Source organism: Pelophylax lessonae (genome assembly GCF_965119305.1).
Source record: "Pelophylax lessonae genome assembly, chromosome: 2".
NCBI lineage: Eukaryota > Metazoa > Chordata > Amphibia > Anura > Ranidae > Pelophylax > Pelophylax lessonae.
The window spans coordinates 481,713,458-481,729,934 of NC_138769.1; the positions used below are offsets into that span (position 1 = coordinate 481,713,458).

At 41.3% G+C, this 16,477-nt stretch overlaps 1 protein-coding gene across 1 annotated transcript in view; it reads left to right on the forward strand.

The window, feature by feature from the left end:
- Positions 1-16,477, forward strand: part of LOC309548155 (DNA excision repair protein ERCC-5 homolog) — a 137,448-nt gene that overhangs the window by 101,452 nt on the left and 19,519 nt on the right. Inside the window, exons 15-18 of the mRNA XM_082248117.1 lie at positions 5,567-5,774; positions 8,680-9,846; positions 13,046-13,305; positions 14,386-14,505. Coding sequence (XP_082104243.1) covers positions 5,567-5,774; positions 8,680-9,846; positions 13,046-13,305; positions 14,386-14,505 — 1,755 coding nt within the window. The remainder of the gene's footprint in view (positions 1-5,566; positions 5,775-8,679; positions 9,847-13,045; positions 13,306-14,385; positions 14,506-16,477) is intronic.

Consider the following 16,477-nt stretch of genomic DNA (forward strand, 5'->3'; position numbering starts at 1 on the left):
TCAAGCTGCACTTCCTAAGATTTAAATGCTGATTGTCAACTTTGTCAGCTTTCTCTTTTTCTGAATGTGCGCAGTGTGTGGGGCAAACAACTAGCTCCTGCTGACATTTTGATCCTGACCTTTGTTAGAGGGTCCTGAGTTCAGGCTTAGGAGCAGCACATAGCGAGTATGTCAGTTGCTGTGGTAAAATACTGCATGCACTACAATGCTCTGCATATATTGTACATGCCGTATGTGTGTGTGTATATATGTGTGTGTAATATATATATATATTTCAGTGATCCACCGATATCAGTTTTTCGTTACCGATAACTGATATTTTGGCCATCGCATATCGGTATTGGCCGATATTTTTGTACATTTAAAATTTTGCAAAATTAAACACAAATTTCGACACAAATCTGTTACTGAACATGTAAATCTTTATTTATTAACATTTTTAACATTAAAGCGGAGTTCCACCCAAAAGTGGAACTTCCGCTTTAGGTGGTCCTACCCCCCTGACATGCCACATTTGGCATGTAATTTTTTTGGGGGGGGAGCGGGTACCTAGTTTTGACAGGTACCCGCTCCCACTTCCGCTCGGAGCGCCGCGGCGCCCTGAGCAGAAGTTCTTCTCTCCCCCTCCCTCCCTGCAATCTTCTGGGACATGTCAGAGGTCCCAGAAGATTGCCGGCCAATCACGGCACGCAGCGCGACTCGCGCATGCGCAGTGGGCACCTGGCTGTGAAGCCGCAAACTGTCACAGCCGGGTGCCCACAGCAGTGATGCCGGCGCCGAGGGAGAGGATCGAGGCTTCGGGCGGCCGCATCGCTGGACCGTTGGACAGGTGAGTCAAATGGCTGGAACTCTGCTTTAAGGGCTCGTTCTTCACACCATAACTTTATGAAAACTGATAGGAAAACTTCACTTGCAGGGACATTTCACATCATCTGATTGTGCATTAATGCATAATAAACTGCTGCAGTAGTGCACTCACTCCCTGCAATCATTTTACGGTACTTCACTATTGCAGTGCAGTCAGTGCAAAACTGCTAGAAAAAATAGCTAGACAATGGATTGGAGTCAGTGGACTACTGCTGCAGTAGTGCACCACTCACTGCTGCAATAATTTTAAATCACTACTGCAGTAGTGATTTTAAAATTATTGCAGTGACTTAGTGCCCTACTGCAGTGGTAGTTGGTAGTGCCCAGCCGGCTGGCTGGCTGGGCACTGTCTGTAACTGGTCACTGTACTGTGATTTTTGATAAGGACTAGAAGATCACTCACTGTCCTGACCGACTGTGCACAGCATGCAGACTCCAGTGTGGCCACGGCGAGTAAAACACACTGTAACGAGGCTGAGGGAGGCGGCCTAAGAAGGCCGCAGAAGCTGCCCAGTGCGGGGAGGCGCGTGGCACAACATACGCGATGACGTCACGGCAATATCAGTACCCGCTGGGGCCGATTCCGATTATATCGGGGAAAGTGCATATTGGCCCCCGATATATATCGATGTTACCAATAATCGGTCTCTAATAAATATATATATATAATGTATATATGTCTGTGTGTGTATGTATGTATGTATTCTGTTGTTTATGGTTCCCACTTTTGCTTTATTTCTATGGTGCTTTAACCAGTTTGAACAAACAGGTAATATATGAACTGATAAATTGATCTAAATATGTAATATATGAGCTTACCAGCAGGTGGCACCAGTTGCACTTTATATAGACTAATTGCTTTTCAGCTGAAACAAGACTTATACAATGAAACTTTAATCACTAAGCAAAAAATAACTTGAAAATTGCAATAATATGTGCTAATAAATTTAATCCGCTTTACTTTGGTGCTTACATGCTAGATAACATAAATATCAGAACTTGTGTTGCGATCATCTTAAATATACCGACATTTTTACTTCATATAGCAGCCATTCTCAACCAGGGTTCTGTGGAACTCTAGCATTCCTCCAGAGGTTGCTAGGGGTTCCTTAAGCTGTGGTTGATTGATCTCCCATGTAATGGAATTTACATAGTTTTGGTTAAGCCCCACTTGGCAGAGCCAGCAACACCAATGATATTTTTTGTTGTCTGTAAAGCTGACATTCTGAACACCAATTTAAGGGGCATTCTTCCCACTGACCTCTGATGTATCAATTTTATCAGGGGTTCCCCCCGAGGTAAGATGTTTTTTTTTTTAATGAGAGAGGCTTTCTCTTACAAGCCACTCTACAGATGTGGTTGTTGGCATTTTAAATATCTGAATTCGATAACTCCATTTCTGGTCATGTCATTTTAATTCAATGAACAGAGATTTTTGAATGCTTCTCAGATGCCATAGAGAAAACCAACAAGCTTGATTAGATTTAACAACCTGCCCTATAATGTTCACAGTTAATTCAAACTAATAATATTTCCCCATTCATCTTCCTGGACAGCAACCTGGGAGATGATCAGTTCCTCCCTCTACAGAAAAAAAAACTCCTACCTCTCCATCATTCCTCAGTTTAGATTGTGTTTCCTAACATCCAGCAGCACGTTTTATTATTTTATTTTCCTGGACTAGATGGCCGTTAGATCACCAGTCTCCTCCCAACCCCTCCCAGTTGCAGATCTCTTAGGGTTATTGCACTCTGGACTTCCTTTCTACCAGATTCTGAAATAAGTCATGTCCTTCCCTGGTTTTCCTTGACTTCAGCCCCAACCATGGGCCAGCTGCAACCAAGAACCCTGCAGGCTTTTCTCTTATCCAGATAGGATTTGGGGAAAGAGGTACTTTGCTTTTTTCTAGAAGTCTGTCAGTAATTGAATTGGTGGGTGAATCTGCTAACCTTAGGAAGTGGTAGGCGTTGGTCCCAGATGTGCCCAAAAAAGATTACAAGGGACACCAGCTTGTGTGGTTGGGAAACGCGTGCAGGAGTATTCTGCTCAGGGAGCTTGTTCTCTAGACCTGGTCCAAGCCTCTTTCAAATTAGGGGAACTCATGACAGTAAAGTAAGGCTGGCCATACACTATACAATTTTCCTGTTCAACTTTTCTTTAGATTTACCAAAACCATGTAATATAGGGTCAAACCTAAACACTTTCAATTTGTATGCAGTCAGGCAGGCCCTTGCACTACATAGTTTAAGGTAAATCTAAAGGAAATGGAATAAGAAAATTGTATAGTGTATGGCCAGCCTAAGCCTTGCTAATCTTACAGGCTATGAAGCTCAGGTCTTCACCAACAACACTACTACGATAGTTCACTTTATTTGCTAAAGTGCTACCAGGTCACCCTATGTGCTGCAGGTATTCCATGAGATCCTGAATCAGGCAGAGGTATATATCCCCTTTTTTATCTCTGCAGTCCACATAAAGGGCTCCTCAAACCTAGTTGCAGACTTCCCCAGTTGCCAGCTAATTTGCCACAAGAAATTGGAGCTGAATAAAGATGTTTTCTTGGGGACTACCTCCAGATGAGGTATGTCAATAGTGGACCTGTTTGGCCAACAGTAAAGTAAAACATTTCTTTTTTTCTGACAAGGGAAAAATATTCTTGAATATTCTTATCCATGCCCTGTCCTAAGATTTCACTTTCAAACTCGACTCTATCTTATTCCCCAAGTTCTACAGAGTCAGCAAGATGCAGACTGATTCTGATTGCCCTCCCCGGTGGCCTGGGAGAACATGGTTTTTCAGATCTTCAGAGTATATCAATGCAATCTCTGTGGCCTCTTCTGGGCTGGTCAGCTCTTCTTCTCCAGGAACCAGTTCAGCAACCCAGTCCAGAAATTTTTCAATTGAGGCTTGGCCCTTGAAATGGATATCCTAAAGCGCAAAGTACAAATTAGGTCATCCGCCTGCTTCTCTACCAATTCGTAGAATGCAAAGCTCTCTAAATGGCTATGCAGTGCTCAGCCCGACTTGATTTTGTTCCGGGAGTGGGCCCTGAAATTCTCATCCTGCTGTTGCAGCTGAGACGACATACAGTTTATACAGCTCACACAGCGGGCACATCAAACAAACTATTTACACTTTACTAAAGGCTAGAGATCAGCTTTCAGAACGCAATAACACAATTGTTAGCAATTTAATTTACCTGGTAGCAGTTACTGTTCCTGTTTTAATTTTGATTAACCTGGTTTTCAGCAGTCAAGCTGGGGTTTAATTAAGATTGCTATGGTATGTATAAACTTAGGTTGCATAAACAAGAAGGTTGGGTGTAAGTTGGGCATAGTAATTGGATGCAAGCAGGTTGGGTGTAGGTTGGGCATAGTAATTGGATACAAGTAGGTTGGGCATAGTAATTGGATACAAGCAGATTAGGTGTAGTAATTGGACACAGGCAGGTTGGGTGTAGGTTGAGCATAGTAATTGGACACAAGTAGGTTGGGTATAGTTACTGGACACAAGCAGGTTAGGCATAGTAACTGGACACAAGCAGGTTGGGTGAAGTTTGGGCATAGTAATTGGACACAAGTAGGTTGGGTATAGTAACTGTACACAAGCAGGTTAGGCCATTTCAAAAGACTATTAGACGTACATCTCAAGGATCAGAACATTCAGGGGTATGTGAGATGATTACAGCCACACACACCTACACAGGTTGAACTGGATGGACTATTGTCTTTATTCAACCTCACCTACTATGTAACTATGTAACTGTGTAACTATATAGTAATTTGATATAAGCAGGTTGGGTTTAAGTTTGGCGTATAGTAACTGGACACAAGCAGGTTGGGCATAGTAACTGGAACACCAGCAGATTGGGTATAGGTTGGGCATAGTAATTGGGCACAAGTAGGTTTGGTATAGTAATTGGACACAAGCAGGTTGGGCATAGTAACTGGACACAAGCAGGTTGGGCATAGTAACTGGACACAAGCAGGTTGGGCATAGTAACTGGACACAAGCAGGTTGGGCATAGTAACTGGACACAAGCAGGTTGGGTGTAGGTTGGGCATAGTAATTGGATACAAGCAGGTTGGGTGTAGGTTGGGCGTATAGTAATTGGATACAAGCAGGTTGGGTGTAGGTTGGGCATAGTAATTAGATACAAGCAGGTTGGGTGTAGCTTGGGCGTATAGTAATTTGATACAAGCAGGTTGGGTGTAGGTTGGGCGTATAGTAACTGGACACAAGCAGGTTGGGTGTAGGTTGGGCATAGTAATTGGACACAAGTAGGTTGGGTATAGTAACTGGACACAAGCAGGCTGGGCATAGTAATTGTAGTAATTGGATACAAGCAGGTTGGGTGTAGGTTGGGCATAGTAACTAGATACAAGCAGGTTGGGTGTAGGCTGAGCATAGTAACTGGATACCAGCAGGTTGGGTGTAGGCTGGGCATGGTAATTGGACACAAGCAGGTTGCAGGTGAGGATGTGGGTTCATGTCTCTATATACCAAATTGCATATATTTCTAGGTCAGGGATCTCATTAACCGATCTGGACAGCATTGTTTGTTTGTATTTCATCTTTTTTTCAGTGTTACAGGTTTTATTTCTGCAAATATTAACCCTAAAATGTTACAATTTACCCTAAAGTGTTACAATATACAGTTGACCTTATAAGATGATGACATTGATGTGCTCTTTTGAAGGGCTCTGATGATTTCTCCCAGTATCAGCTGAAAGGACTGCTGAAGAAAAACAATTTGAACAAGTGCCTCACTAACGTGCGGAAAGAGATGAACCAGCAGTACGTGGGGGAGGTCCGTGCTCAGTTTGAGACAGAAGGGGGATTTATGAGAGAGGTTGAATCTAACCGTCTGGTCTCAGAAGACACTTCTCATTATATTCTAATTAAAGGTATATGTAAATATAGCAATAGCACCTATGAATTGCCACCAGATGTACATTATTATATGAAACTATTTTCTACATGAATGCACAGCGCACCTTTTTTTATTATTGGTTTACTTTCTATTTGCTGCAGCAAGGGGTGAAAACACCATTTTCTAGCTGCATGTTAAAGAGCCTGACCTCTGCATTACACAGAGGGCCGCATTCTGGGTCATCAGCTGTCTGACACCCCCTTCTGCACATTGCTCCAGTAACAGTGCCAGCTCTTCAGCTTGTCGTTAGCAGAGGGTATTTTTAACAAATAAAAATGTATCCTTGCAGCGGAACTTCCCCTTTTGGGTGGAGTTCCGCTTTAATAGACAGCATAAGAATGCTTTTTAATGGGTTTTGCCTATGTTTCTACTGTACACCCCTTCCACCACCATGCTTCTGAGGCAATTTATGGGGAAGAGCCATCAGTCTGACTGCAGGGTTACTGTAATAGTCTGATTTGAAAGTGGGGAGGGACAACTTGTGGTTTGTACATTCACAGTTGTCTCTAGCGGTTAGATACATATAAACATATTTTTCTCCTTTCTTAGAACAGCAGTTTTCTCCCTCTTACTTTAATTCACCTTTAGCCAATCAAGCACCAGAGGCCATTAATAAGCCCTGGGCCAAAATAATTGATCATGATCTTTTTTATACATATAGTACAGAAAAGAGCCAATTTTTTCATTCCAAATGTTTCACTTGAATGGGCTGCCCTACGCACCACAAATGCCCCAAAGTAGCTGAAGAACCTTAGTTTGCAGAGCATATCCATGTTTTTTCAGTGTATTTGTGCATTTGTAATATGCTTTGTAGAACAGCAAAACACACGTCTGCTAACACCAGTTTGGGTGTCATTACCAAGCAGCGCAAGAGCGGCGCGGAGCGCCACACAACACAGATAAACCAGGAAGTAAAAGGGAAAAGTATTTCACAATAGCAGGAAAATGATGTCCCATTCACTAATGTTCTCATTGGCCAAAAGCAAAAATGCATAACCACAAAGTCACAAGGAGGTCCCACTGGAAATCTCATGAAAATCACATCACATTAGTGTGAACCAAACCTAAGAGGTAATCAGGAGTTAACTAGGAAAGACTTAAAATCTTGATACTTTGTAAAATGCTTTTCTTGACATGCAGCTTATACAATATTTCAACGTTTGTATGCAGATTATTAAGCACTGATACTTAAAGCCCCTTTCACACAGGCGGACCGTTCAGATCCGCCTGTCCGTTTTTTTGGCGAATCTGAACAGATGCCCCATGCATCTCTATGGAGCATCGGATGTCAGTGGAGACATGTCCACTGACATCCAATCCGTCAAATCTGGATGGATGGAAACCCTATTTTCCATTCAGCGGATCAGATGAGAACAGACAGACAGATCGATCCCCCGCTGAGATAAACGGAGTCCGCTGACGGACTCCCCTGTGTGAAAGCGGCCTAAAGCGATATTAAGCCAAAAAGCAAAAATGTAATATATTGCAGTTTCCTAATCATTCGATGTAGTGACTGTATTCTCTTTTATTTCCTTCTGCTTCCACCTGGTGATCTGGCCAGTAACACACCTCCTGTATTAGTGTGCCCCCATTCTGGATGAATGAGCACAGGGGACACCTTTGGACAGCAGCATTGTCAGTCTGGGGGAGGGGAGTGTTAGATATACTAGCAGATTTAGATGCACTAACAAACTGAAATACATATTTAAAGCGTTTGTTACCCTAAAAAAAAACAAATAAATAAAAGGATCCTGTTCCTTCTTTAAAGAATAAATAACAACACAGTGCTTGTGCTGTGTCATGTGGCTCCTTTTATCACCTGCAAAACCTGGCAGGTCCTGCCTGGTTCTCCCCTCCCCTCTGTAAACTGACCACGGTTTATTATGGCTCCTGGGCCCTGACACCCTGGTCAGTCTATGTGCCTCCGTCATCCGCAGCTCTCCTCTCGGTCTCCTGTGTCCTCCTCCCCCCCTCCCCTCCCTGCCTGTATGCTCTGTGTGTTAGCCTCCCTGTCCCTCCTCTTCTAGCACTGTTCTGAGCAGTGCAAACATTACTGTTTCCAATCACTGACAGCCCCTCTGCTAGGATAACATGTAGTATATACTGTATGCTGTTTTGTAAAATTCATCTTCTAAATACCTTCTTTATTCTCCCCGATCAGCAGTCATGTGACCGCCCATCGCTCTCTTCCTCCAATGTATACACTACAGAGGGAGGTCACCTGACCACCCTGCAAATGTCAGAGGGAGATCTCGGCCCCTCCCTCCATGATGCATACATTTGAGAAAGAGAACGACGGGTGGCCACGTGACTGCTGATCGGTGAGAAGAAATAAGGTATTTAGAAGATGAATTTTACAAAATGGCATGCAGTATATATATATATATATATATATATATATATATATATATATATATATATATTACATGTTATCCTAGCAGAGGGGCTGGCAGTGATTGGGAGCACTGCCTTAACTTTAAAAATAAGTTACAGCAAATACATCTTTTTTCCCTTTTTTTTGGGATAAAGGTTTTACATAAAAACAAATGGGACCATTGTAAGCACCCCTATCAGTGTTAAATGGTTTGCCTCATCCCTGTAACTGATACATCTGCAAGAGAGCTTGTTCTTTTGAAAAACAGACTTACTGGCCAGATCACCAGATGGAAATTAAGGAAAGAAAGCCTAAAAAAGAAAACAAATGCAGCCATCACATCTAAAAGTTTGCTTTTGTGATTAATACCGCTTTAAACTTTTTGTTTCTGATGACCTTGTTAAAAGAACTGCTATTGGTATTCGTTCCTAAAGGGATTTATAAATGTAAAAAGGAAGCATTTTCAGTACCCAATAATACTTTTCATATGCCTTCCTAATTTTAGGGATTCAGTCAAAGACTAAAGATAAAAAGGAGGATATTGCAGAAGAAGCAACACCCTCTAGTTCAAATGATACAACTCCAAAAACATATCTTGATTTTAAGTTGGCATCTGCCCACAAATCTAAGAAAACGAAGGACTCTGTTCCAGAAGCTGCACCACCCTCCCCAAGGACACTGTTTGCTATCCAAGAGGCAATGTTAGAGAACAGCTCTGATGAGGAAGTTCATGATAGTAAGGTTAAGAAAAATTACCCTCCTGAGTCTGTCTGTGCCGTAGATGGCAGTGTCTCGCCAAGGACCCTACATGCAATTCAACGGGCTCTTACCGAGGATGAAGAAAGGGTGAACAAAAAGAGGTCTATTGAGATAAGTGATGAAGATCAGGAACAGCCAAGAGCTAAAGTGCTGATTATCAGCAGTTCAGATGAGGAGGATGCTTCTCTGGTCACTCAGTATGGAGCACGAACAAATCCTATCATACCTGTTACAAGAGCTGAATTTTCACCAAATCCTGCCCCGAATGATACAACTGCTATCAATGAGAAATCGCCACTTAATTTGGTGCCTAATCTGAAACCCAGTGAACCAATTCAAAAACTGTCTGGATCACCAGTAGGAGTAGATTTCAGGGCACATGTAGTAAAGAGAAATCTCTTTCATTCACAGGACACACCTCTGACAAGTCTTTCCAGTGGTTTTTATGCATGCTCTCCTGCGAAGCCTTCTCTGGTAATGGCAAGCAACCAACTAGAGGCTTCTGCCAATGTAGAAAATGCCATCTTCAAATCTTCTTCTAAAACAGAGACCGTGAAAATAAAAAACCCTAGCCAACCTGATGTTCATACAGTTAGCAGTGAAAATGAAAGAAGTTTTCAGCCATCAACTGTTCAAGTAATGAGCAGCATACATGTACCTCTGGTGTCTACATCAGGGTTGTCGCCTGCGGCCAATAAGCCATCAACTGAAGTGAACACCGAAGACCGCAGTCCACTGGATGTAGCCCTACTAGATCAAAATGTCACTGAGTCCAAAGTGGAGGATTCCAGCAATCAGCAGCCTTCTTCCAATAATATTCCAGACATTGCTTATGAGCCTATGACTCCAGAAAGTATTCCAGTTACTGAGGAAGAGTCAGACATAGAAAAAGAAGTTGATTCAGATTCCGATGGTAAGTAGTCATTGGCTTTAATTGTGTTTTTACTGCTTAATTCATTTTCTATGAATCTGTTTAATGCTTTACTGATTAGTGATAATTAGTAACTGATCTACCCACGTGGGAAGATTTTATTTTGTAGAACAATAAATACAGTGGGGGACACAAGCATTTCTAAAGAACCAGTTGGCCTTGAGTTTAAATTTTTTAAAAAGTGCAGCGTTGCTAATCACTCTAATCCAAAAAAAAAATGTATACATCCTGCAAATCGCAAGTGCAAGCAAATTGATAATACTTCAATTATATATAAAAAGTAAATAACTCAGAAGTAAACACCACATGGCCCTACTAACACAAATGGGGTAAACAAAAAGGGAATCAATGCTAGATAAATAGCATAAATAAAAGAAATCCCTCCATATAAAAACCCGCCAGCCCTGCTAGCACAAATATAGTAAAATCATTACTCTGCAATAAATATCACATAATAATTAATACAGCTAATACCATAGTGATATATAAGCAAAAAAGAATGATGATCATTAGTAAACACCCCACTGCCCTACTAACACAAACTAAAAAAAAAAAAAGGGGGGGGGAGTGTAGATAAACAAAAAAGGGAAATATTCATATACAATAGTGCTAAGTGACCAATAGTCCCTCTTCGCCACGAAGTATGTTCTTCATATCAAAAACACCCGTGGATCTTCAATCTGACGCACCACTGTGCTCCGCCACCATCAGCATGCATGCTCACCTTAGCCTCTGACCCATATAATATCTAGGTCCATATGCACTCAATCAGCATCAATGATAATGGTATCAATGGATGGTCTTCCAAAGCAAGCAAAATCCCTCTTGTGTTAAGAGAAGCATGGACTCCAGAGAGAGAGATATCGTTTTGACCCTGTACAAATTATTAGTAAGACCTCACCTGTAATGCAGTTCAGTTTTGGGCCCCAGGTCTCAAAAAAGATATCGGGGAACTGGAGAAAGTGCAGAGAAGGGCAACCAAACTGATAAGAGGCATGGAGAAGCTCAGCTATGAGGATAGATTAGAGGAACTGAATGTATTCTCTCTTGAGAAAAGGAGATTGGGGGGGATATGATCAACATGTCCAAATACATAAAGGGTCCATATAGTGAACTTGGTGTTGAGTTATTCACTTTAAGGGCATCACAGAGGACGAAGGGGCACTCTTTATGTCTAGAGGAAAAGAGATTTCATCTCCAAATGTGGAAAGGCTCTTTCTTCACAGCAAGAGCTGTGGAAATGTGGAATAGACTCCCTCCAGAAGTGGTTCTGGCCAGCTCAGATTTCTTTAAAAAAGGCCTGGATTCTTTCCTAAATATACGTAATATACCTGGATACTAACCTTTTATAGGTAAAGTTGATCCGGGGAATATCAGATTGCCTCTTTGGGGATCAGGAAGACGTTTTTTCCCCTGCTGGGGTTTTTCGCCTTCCTCTGGATCAGTGATGGCGAACCTTGACACCCCAGATATTTTGGAACTACAATTCCCAAGATGCTCAGAAACACACTGCAGAGTGCATGAGCATCATGGGAAATGTAGTTCCAAAACATCTGGGGTGCCGAGGTTTGCCATAACTGCTCTGGATCAACTGTGGGTATAGGACTGTGTATACAGGATTGTAAAATATTTTTATTTTCTTTTATTGGTTGAACCAGATGGATTTGTGTCTTCTTTTTAATACTCCAATAGGCATTAGGTGTATGTTCTATTTCAAAACTGACTCCAGCTGGTGTTTATCAAATATAAAAAGGAAATTCCCATAGTGCAGTAATTTATTTATTTGGTAAGATAAAACTCATTAAAATATCACTTACAATAAACAAAGACCCATATACAGCAAGAGGTGTACCAATATGGTGACTTCTGGCAGTCCTTCTGGACTTCTATTTTATAAATGCTTACCAGCTGGAGTGAGATTTTAAAGGGGGCATACACCTCGCGCCAGTGGGAGCGTGGAGTGCAGTGCATGGGAGTTTATCTCTTTTTCTAGTCTTGAGTTTGGTAATACAATAAAGGCAATGTTTCCCTAAGTTTTGAAGTGCTTTATAACCCTAGATATCAGGTCTGACCTGCCCCCTCCCCTTCTGCTGCAGCCGATCTGACAACGACTATGAAGGAGACGGCTGGTGCATAGCTGCAGCTTGTCTTGGCTGTGAGCACTTTCCCGAGACAAGCAACAGCAGGAGGAGCAAAGAGAAATGGGTGGTGTGTCTGTTTCCTCTTGCCATTGCTCATCTCGGGAAAGTGTTCACAGTTGAGACAAGCTGCATCCATGGATCAGCCGTCTCTCATAGCTGTTTTTAGACTGACTACAGCAGGAGGGAAGGAAGCATATCAGACTTCATAACTATAGTTAGAAAGCACTTAGAAGCATGGGACAAAGTACTACATATACTCAGAGTTGTATAAAGTACTTGACACCCATACTTGAGTAAAAGTACAAGTGCTCGATCATAAAGTGACTTGAGTAGAAGTGGAAGTGCTCGATCAAAAAGTGACTTGAGTAGAAGTGGAAGTGCTCGATCAAAAAGTGACTTGAGTAGAAGTACTAAAGTATTCAACATTTTTTGTACTTAAGTATTGCAAGTAGTTTTTTTAAACATTTTGCTACTCAAGTACTGAAAGTAAAAGTACCAGTAGTTTTGAAAAAAAAAATTGCTACTCAAGTACTGAAAGTAAAAGTACAAGTACTGTGTTATGTAGTTATTAAAGAAAGAAGTCAAAAGTTTGAACATCATATTGTTTTTTATTATTTCAAATGCAGCTTTTATTTATACATACAGTAGCTTTTATTTTTGTATGCGCTGATAATACATAATAATGTTTTGAGCTTTATGAAACCTGCCATCTACTGTTCTGGCAGTGGTAATTTTTATAATAGTAACGAGTAACTATGCAGCACAAAAAAAAAATATTGCAGTAGAAGTATTGAAATCATTGAAAAAATGTAGTGAAGTAAAAGTGGAAGTAGGAGAAAAAAAACTACTCTAGGAAAGTACAGATACCGCCTTTCGGTACTTAAGTACAGTAGTGAAGTAGTTCTACTTAGTTACTATACATCTCTGCATATACTTGTCCCATAGGGGACAGAACTGCAAAATAAAAATTCTGCTAGATCTTTTTTAATATTTTTAATTTTCTGTTTTGTTTTACTACTTTGTTACATTTCTTTCATAAGGTAGCTTCATTGAAGTAGAGAGTGAATTGGTTGATGGGAACTCCCAGTTGGTGCAGGAACCCGATGCTTCCAAAGATCTTGTTCCTGTAATAACCATTACGGGATCTGGTGTTACCGTTACATCGCAGAGCTCTGGTGCAAATATAGAGAACACTTTTGCAGAGACTGACCGTGTAGATGGCCGGGATGTTGTAATTCAGCAGAATGAAGAACCAAGAGATGAGGAAGATGCAGCCAATGACTGGCAAGACATAAGTATGGTAATGAAGCTCTTCAGTCAGACTTGAGCAAGCACCGTGTATGTGACATTTCTTCGGCTAGATTCACAATAATCCTTGATCCCATTTCATTACAAATTTGTAGTGCGTTTTTCATGCGGATGCATTTTTGGTAGGAGAAGGAGACTATATAAAACTATGCCAAAAACGTGTGTATATGCCGTTTACATGCATTTTTGGTGCATTTCTATTGCAGTCTCTGGGGTACATGATTGCTTTGCATCACACCAACGCAGAACCTGTACCTTCCCCAAAGTCACATTGTTGCGTTGCATTGATGTGAACAGGCACCAATCAATGGAAATCAACGTGATTTCTGTTGCTATGCAATTCTGAGCGACCAAGTCGCATTTGAAATCACACTAGTGTGAACCATGCCTTAATGATCAACAATCTTTTAAACTTCCCTGTGTTGTTTTCTTGTTCCCAATACTTGTACTATTTTATGCTTTTTCTGTGGCGAAGGCACAAATAATGAATTGATGTTACTAGTTGATAGTGTAAATGGAAATACAATTCAACATAGAGTTGAGAATGCATATCCGTGCCCATCAGTGAAGCCTCCTCAGCGCACATCAGTGAAGGAGAAAATTTACCGGTTTGCAAAATTTTATAACTATGAGAATTTTTTTTTTTTTTTTTTAATTCAAAATTTTTGGTCTTTTGTAATTTATTTAGCAAAAAATTAAAAAAACAACAGTGATTAAATACCACCAAAAGGAAACTCTGTTTCAAAAAAATGATAAAAATGTCATATGGGTACAGCGTTGCATGACTGCGCAATTGCCATTCAAGGTGTGATAGCGCTAAAACCTGAAAATTGGCCTGGTTAGGAAGGGGGTAAGTGGTTAATACTCGGTTCTCACAGCCTTTTTTCAAATTTACATATGCCTTGTGCCAACAATGGCAGTCTCCATGTTATCTCTTTACCAGTATCATTTAAGGTAAATTGTTAAAATTTTAGCCCAGTTGCAGTGCACCACTGGCTATTTCCTAAATGTTGATGCATGTATTGTATCATCAGAGTTTTGACGTTACTGCTTTTTTTCTCTGTTTGCACAGGAAGAACTGGAGACGTTGGAGAATAATTTATTTGTTCAGCAGACCTCCCTCCAGGCACAACGGCAGCAGCAGGAACGTGTGGCAGCATCTGTTACAGGACAGATGTATCTAGAAAGCCAGGTTAGTATTGTCAACAGTTATCTGGTACACTTTCTGCCTTTTCCATTCTTCCTCTCTCCATATGTAAACCATCCACTGATATACAGTGCCTTGCGAAAGTATTCGGCCCCCTTGAACTTTTCAACCTTTTGACACATTTCAGGCTTCAAACATAAAGATATAAAACCTGTAATTTTTTGTGAAGAATCAACAACAAGTGGGACACAATCATGAAGTGTTACGAAATTTATTGGATATTTCAAACTTTTTTACAAATAAACTGAAAAATTGGGCGTGCAAAATTATTCAGCCCCCTTAAGTTAATACTTTGTAGCGCCACCTTTTGCTGCAATTACAGCTGTAAGTCGCTTGGGGTATGTCTCTATCAGTTTTGCACATCGAGAGACTGAAAGTTTTGCCCATTCCTCCTTGCAAAACAGCTCGAGCTCAGTGAGGTTGGATGGAGAGCGTTTGTGAACAGCAGTTTTCAGTTCTTTCCACAGATTCTCGATTGGATTCAGGTCTGGACTTTGACTTGGCCATTCTAACACCTGGATATGTTCATTTGTGAACCATTCCATTGTAGATTTTGCTTTATGTTTTGGATCATTGTCTTGTTGGAAGACAAATCTCCGTCCCAGTCTCAGGTCTTTTGCAGACTCCATCAGGTTTTCTTCCAGAATGGTCCTGTATTTGGCTCCATCTATCTTCCCATCAATTTTAACCATCTTCCCTGTCCCTGCTGAAGAAAAGCAGGCCCAAACCATGATGCTGCCACCACCATGTTTGACAGTGGGGATGGTGTGTTCAGGGTGATGAGCGGTGTTGCTTTTACGCCAAACATAACGTTTTGCATTGTTGCCAAAAAGTTCGATTTTGGTTTCATCTGACCAGAGCACCTTCTTCCACATGTTTGGTGCGTCTCCCAGGTGGCTTGTGGCAAACTTAAACGACACTTTTTATGGATATCTTTAAGAAATGGCTTTCTTCTTGCCACTCTTCCATAAAGGCCAGATTTGTGCAGTATACGACTGATTGTTGTCCTATGACAGTCATAAAAGTGCAGCGCTAAAATTGATCAATAAATATAGTAAAACACTTCAATGTCCTTGTAAAAGTAAGGGAGATAATGTCCAAGATAAAGAAGATCCCAGGAAAAGTGCACAGTGCTTCATATGATAAGGTGCTCACATTCGGTGTCTATATCCTCCACCAAGAGTACCAGCCTCTCACCTGAAGGCTGTGAACAAACAGCCTTAATCAGCACAGCAGGACACTCCAGACTGGGTCATCGGATATAAAAGAAATCCCCTTCTCTCAGGTACAGGTGAAGATGTTCCCCAAAGAAAGCAAGATCATAGCGTATTATGTTTGATTGACAACATTTTAATAAGTATGATAAGACAGCCTCTTACTTGGTAAAAACGATGTACCAGCGGTTCACATAGCATAAAAACGAGCAGAGCCTCGCTCTGCCGACAGGGACTGCGGGTGACGTCACGATCTCCTCCCCCTTCCGTTGTCCTATGGACAGAGTCTCCCACCTCAGCTGTAGATCTCTGCAGTTCATCCAGAGTGATTATGGGTCTCTTGGCTGCATCTCTGATCAGTCTTCTCCTTGTATGAGCTGAAAGTTTAGAGGGACGGCCAGGTCTTCGTAGATTTGCAGTGGTCTGATACTCCTTCCATTTCAATATTATCGCTTGCACAGTGCTCCTTGGGATGTTTAAAGCTTGGGAAATCTTTTTGTATCCAAATCCAGCTTTAAACTTCTCCACAACAGTATCTCGGACCTGCCTGGTGCGTTCCTTGTTCTTCATGATGCTCTCTGTGCTTTAAACGGACCTCTGAGACTATCACAGTGCAGGTGCATTTACACAGAGACTTGATTACACACAGGTGGATTCTATTTATCATCATTAGTCATTGGATCATTCAGAGATCCTCACTGAACTTCTGGAGAGAGTTTGCTGCACTGAAAGTAAAGGGGCTG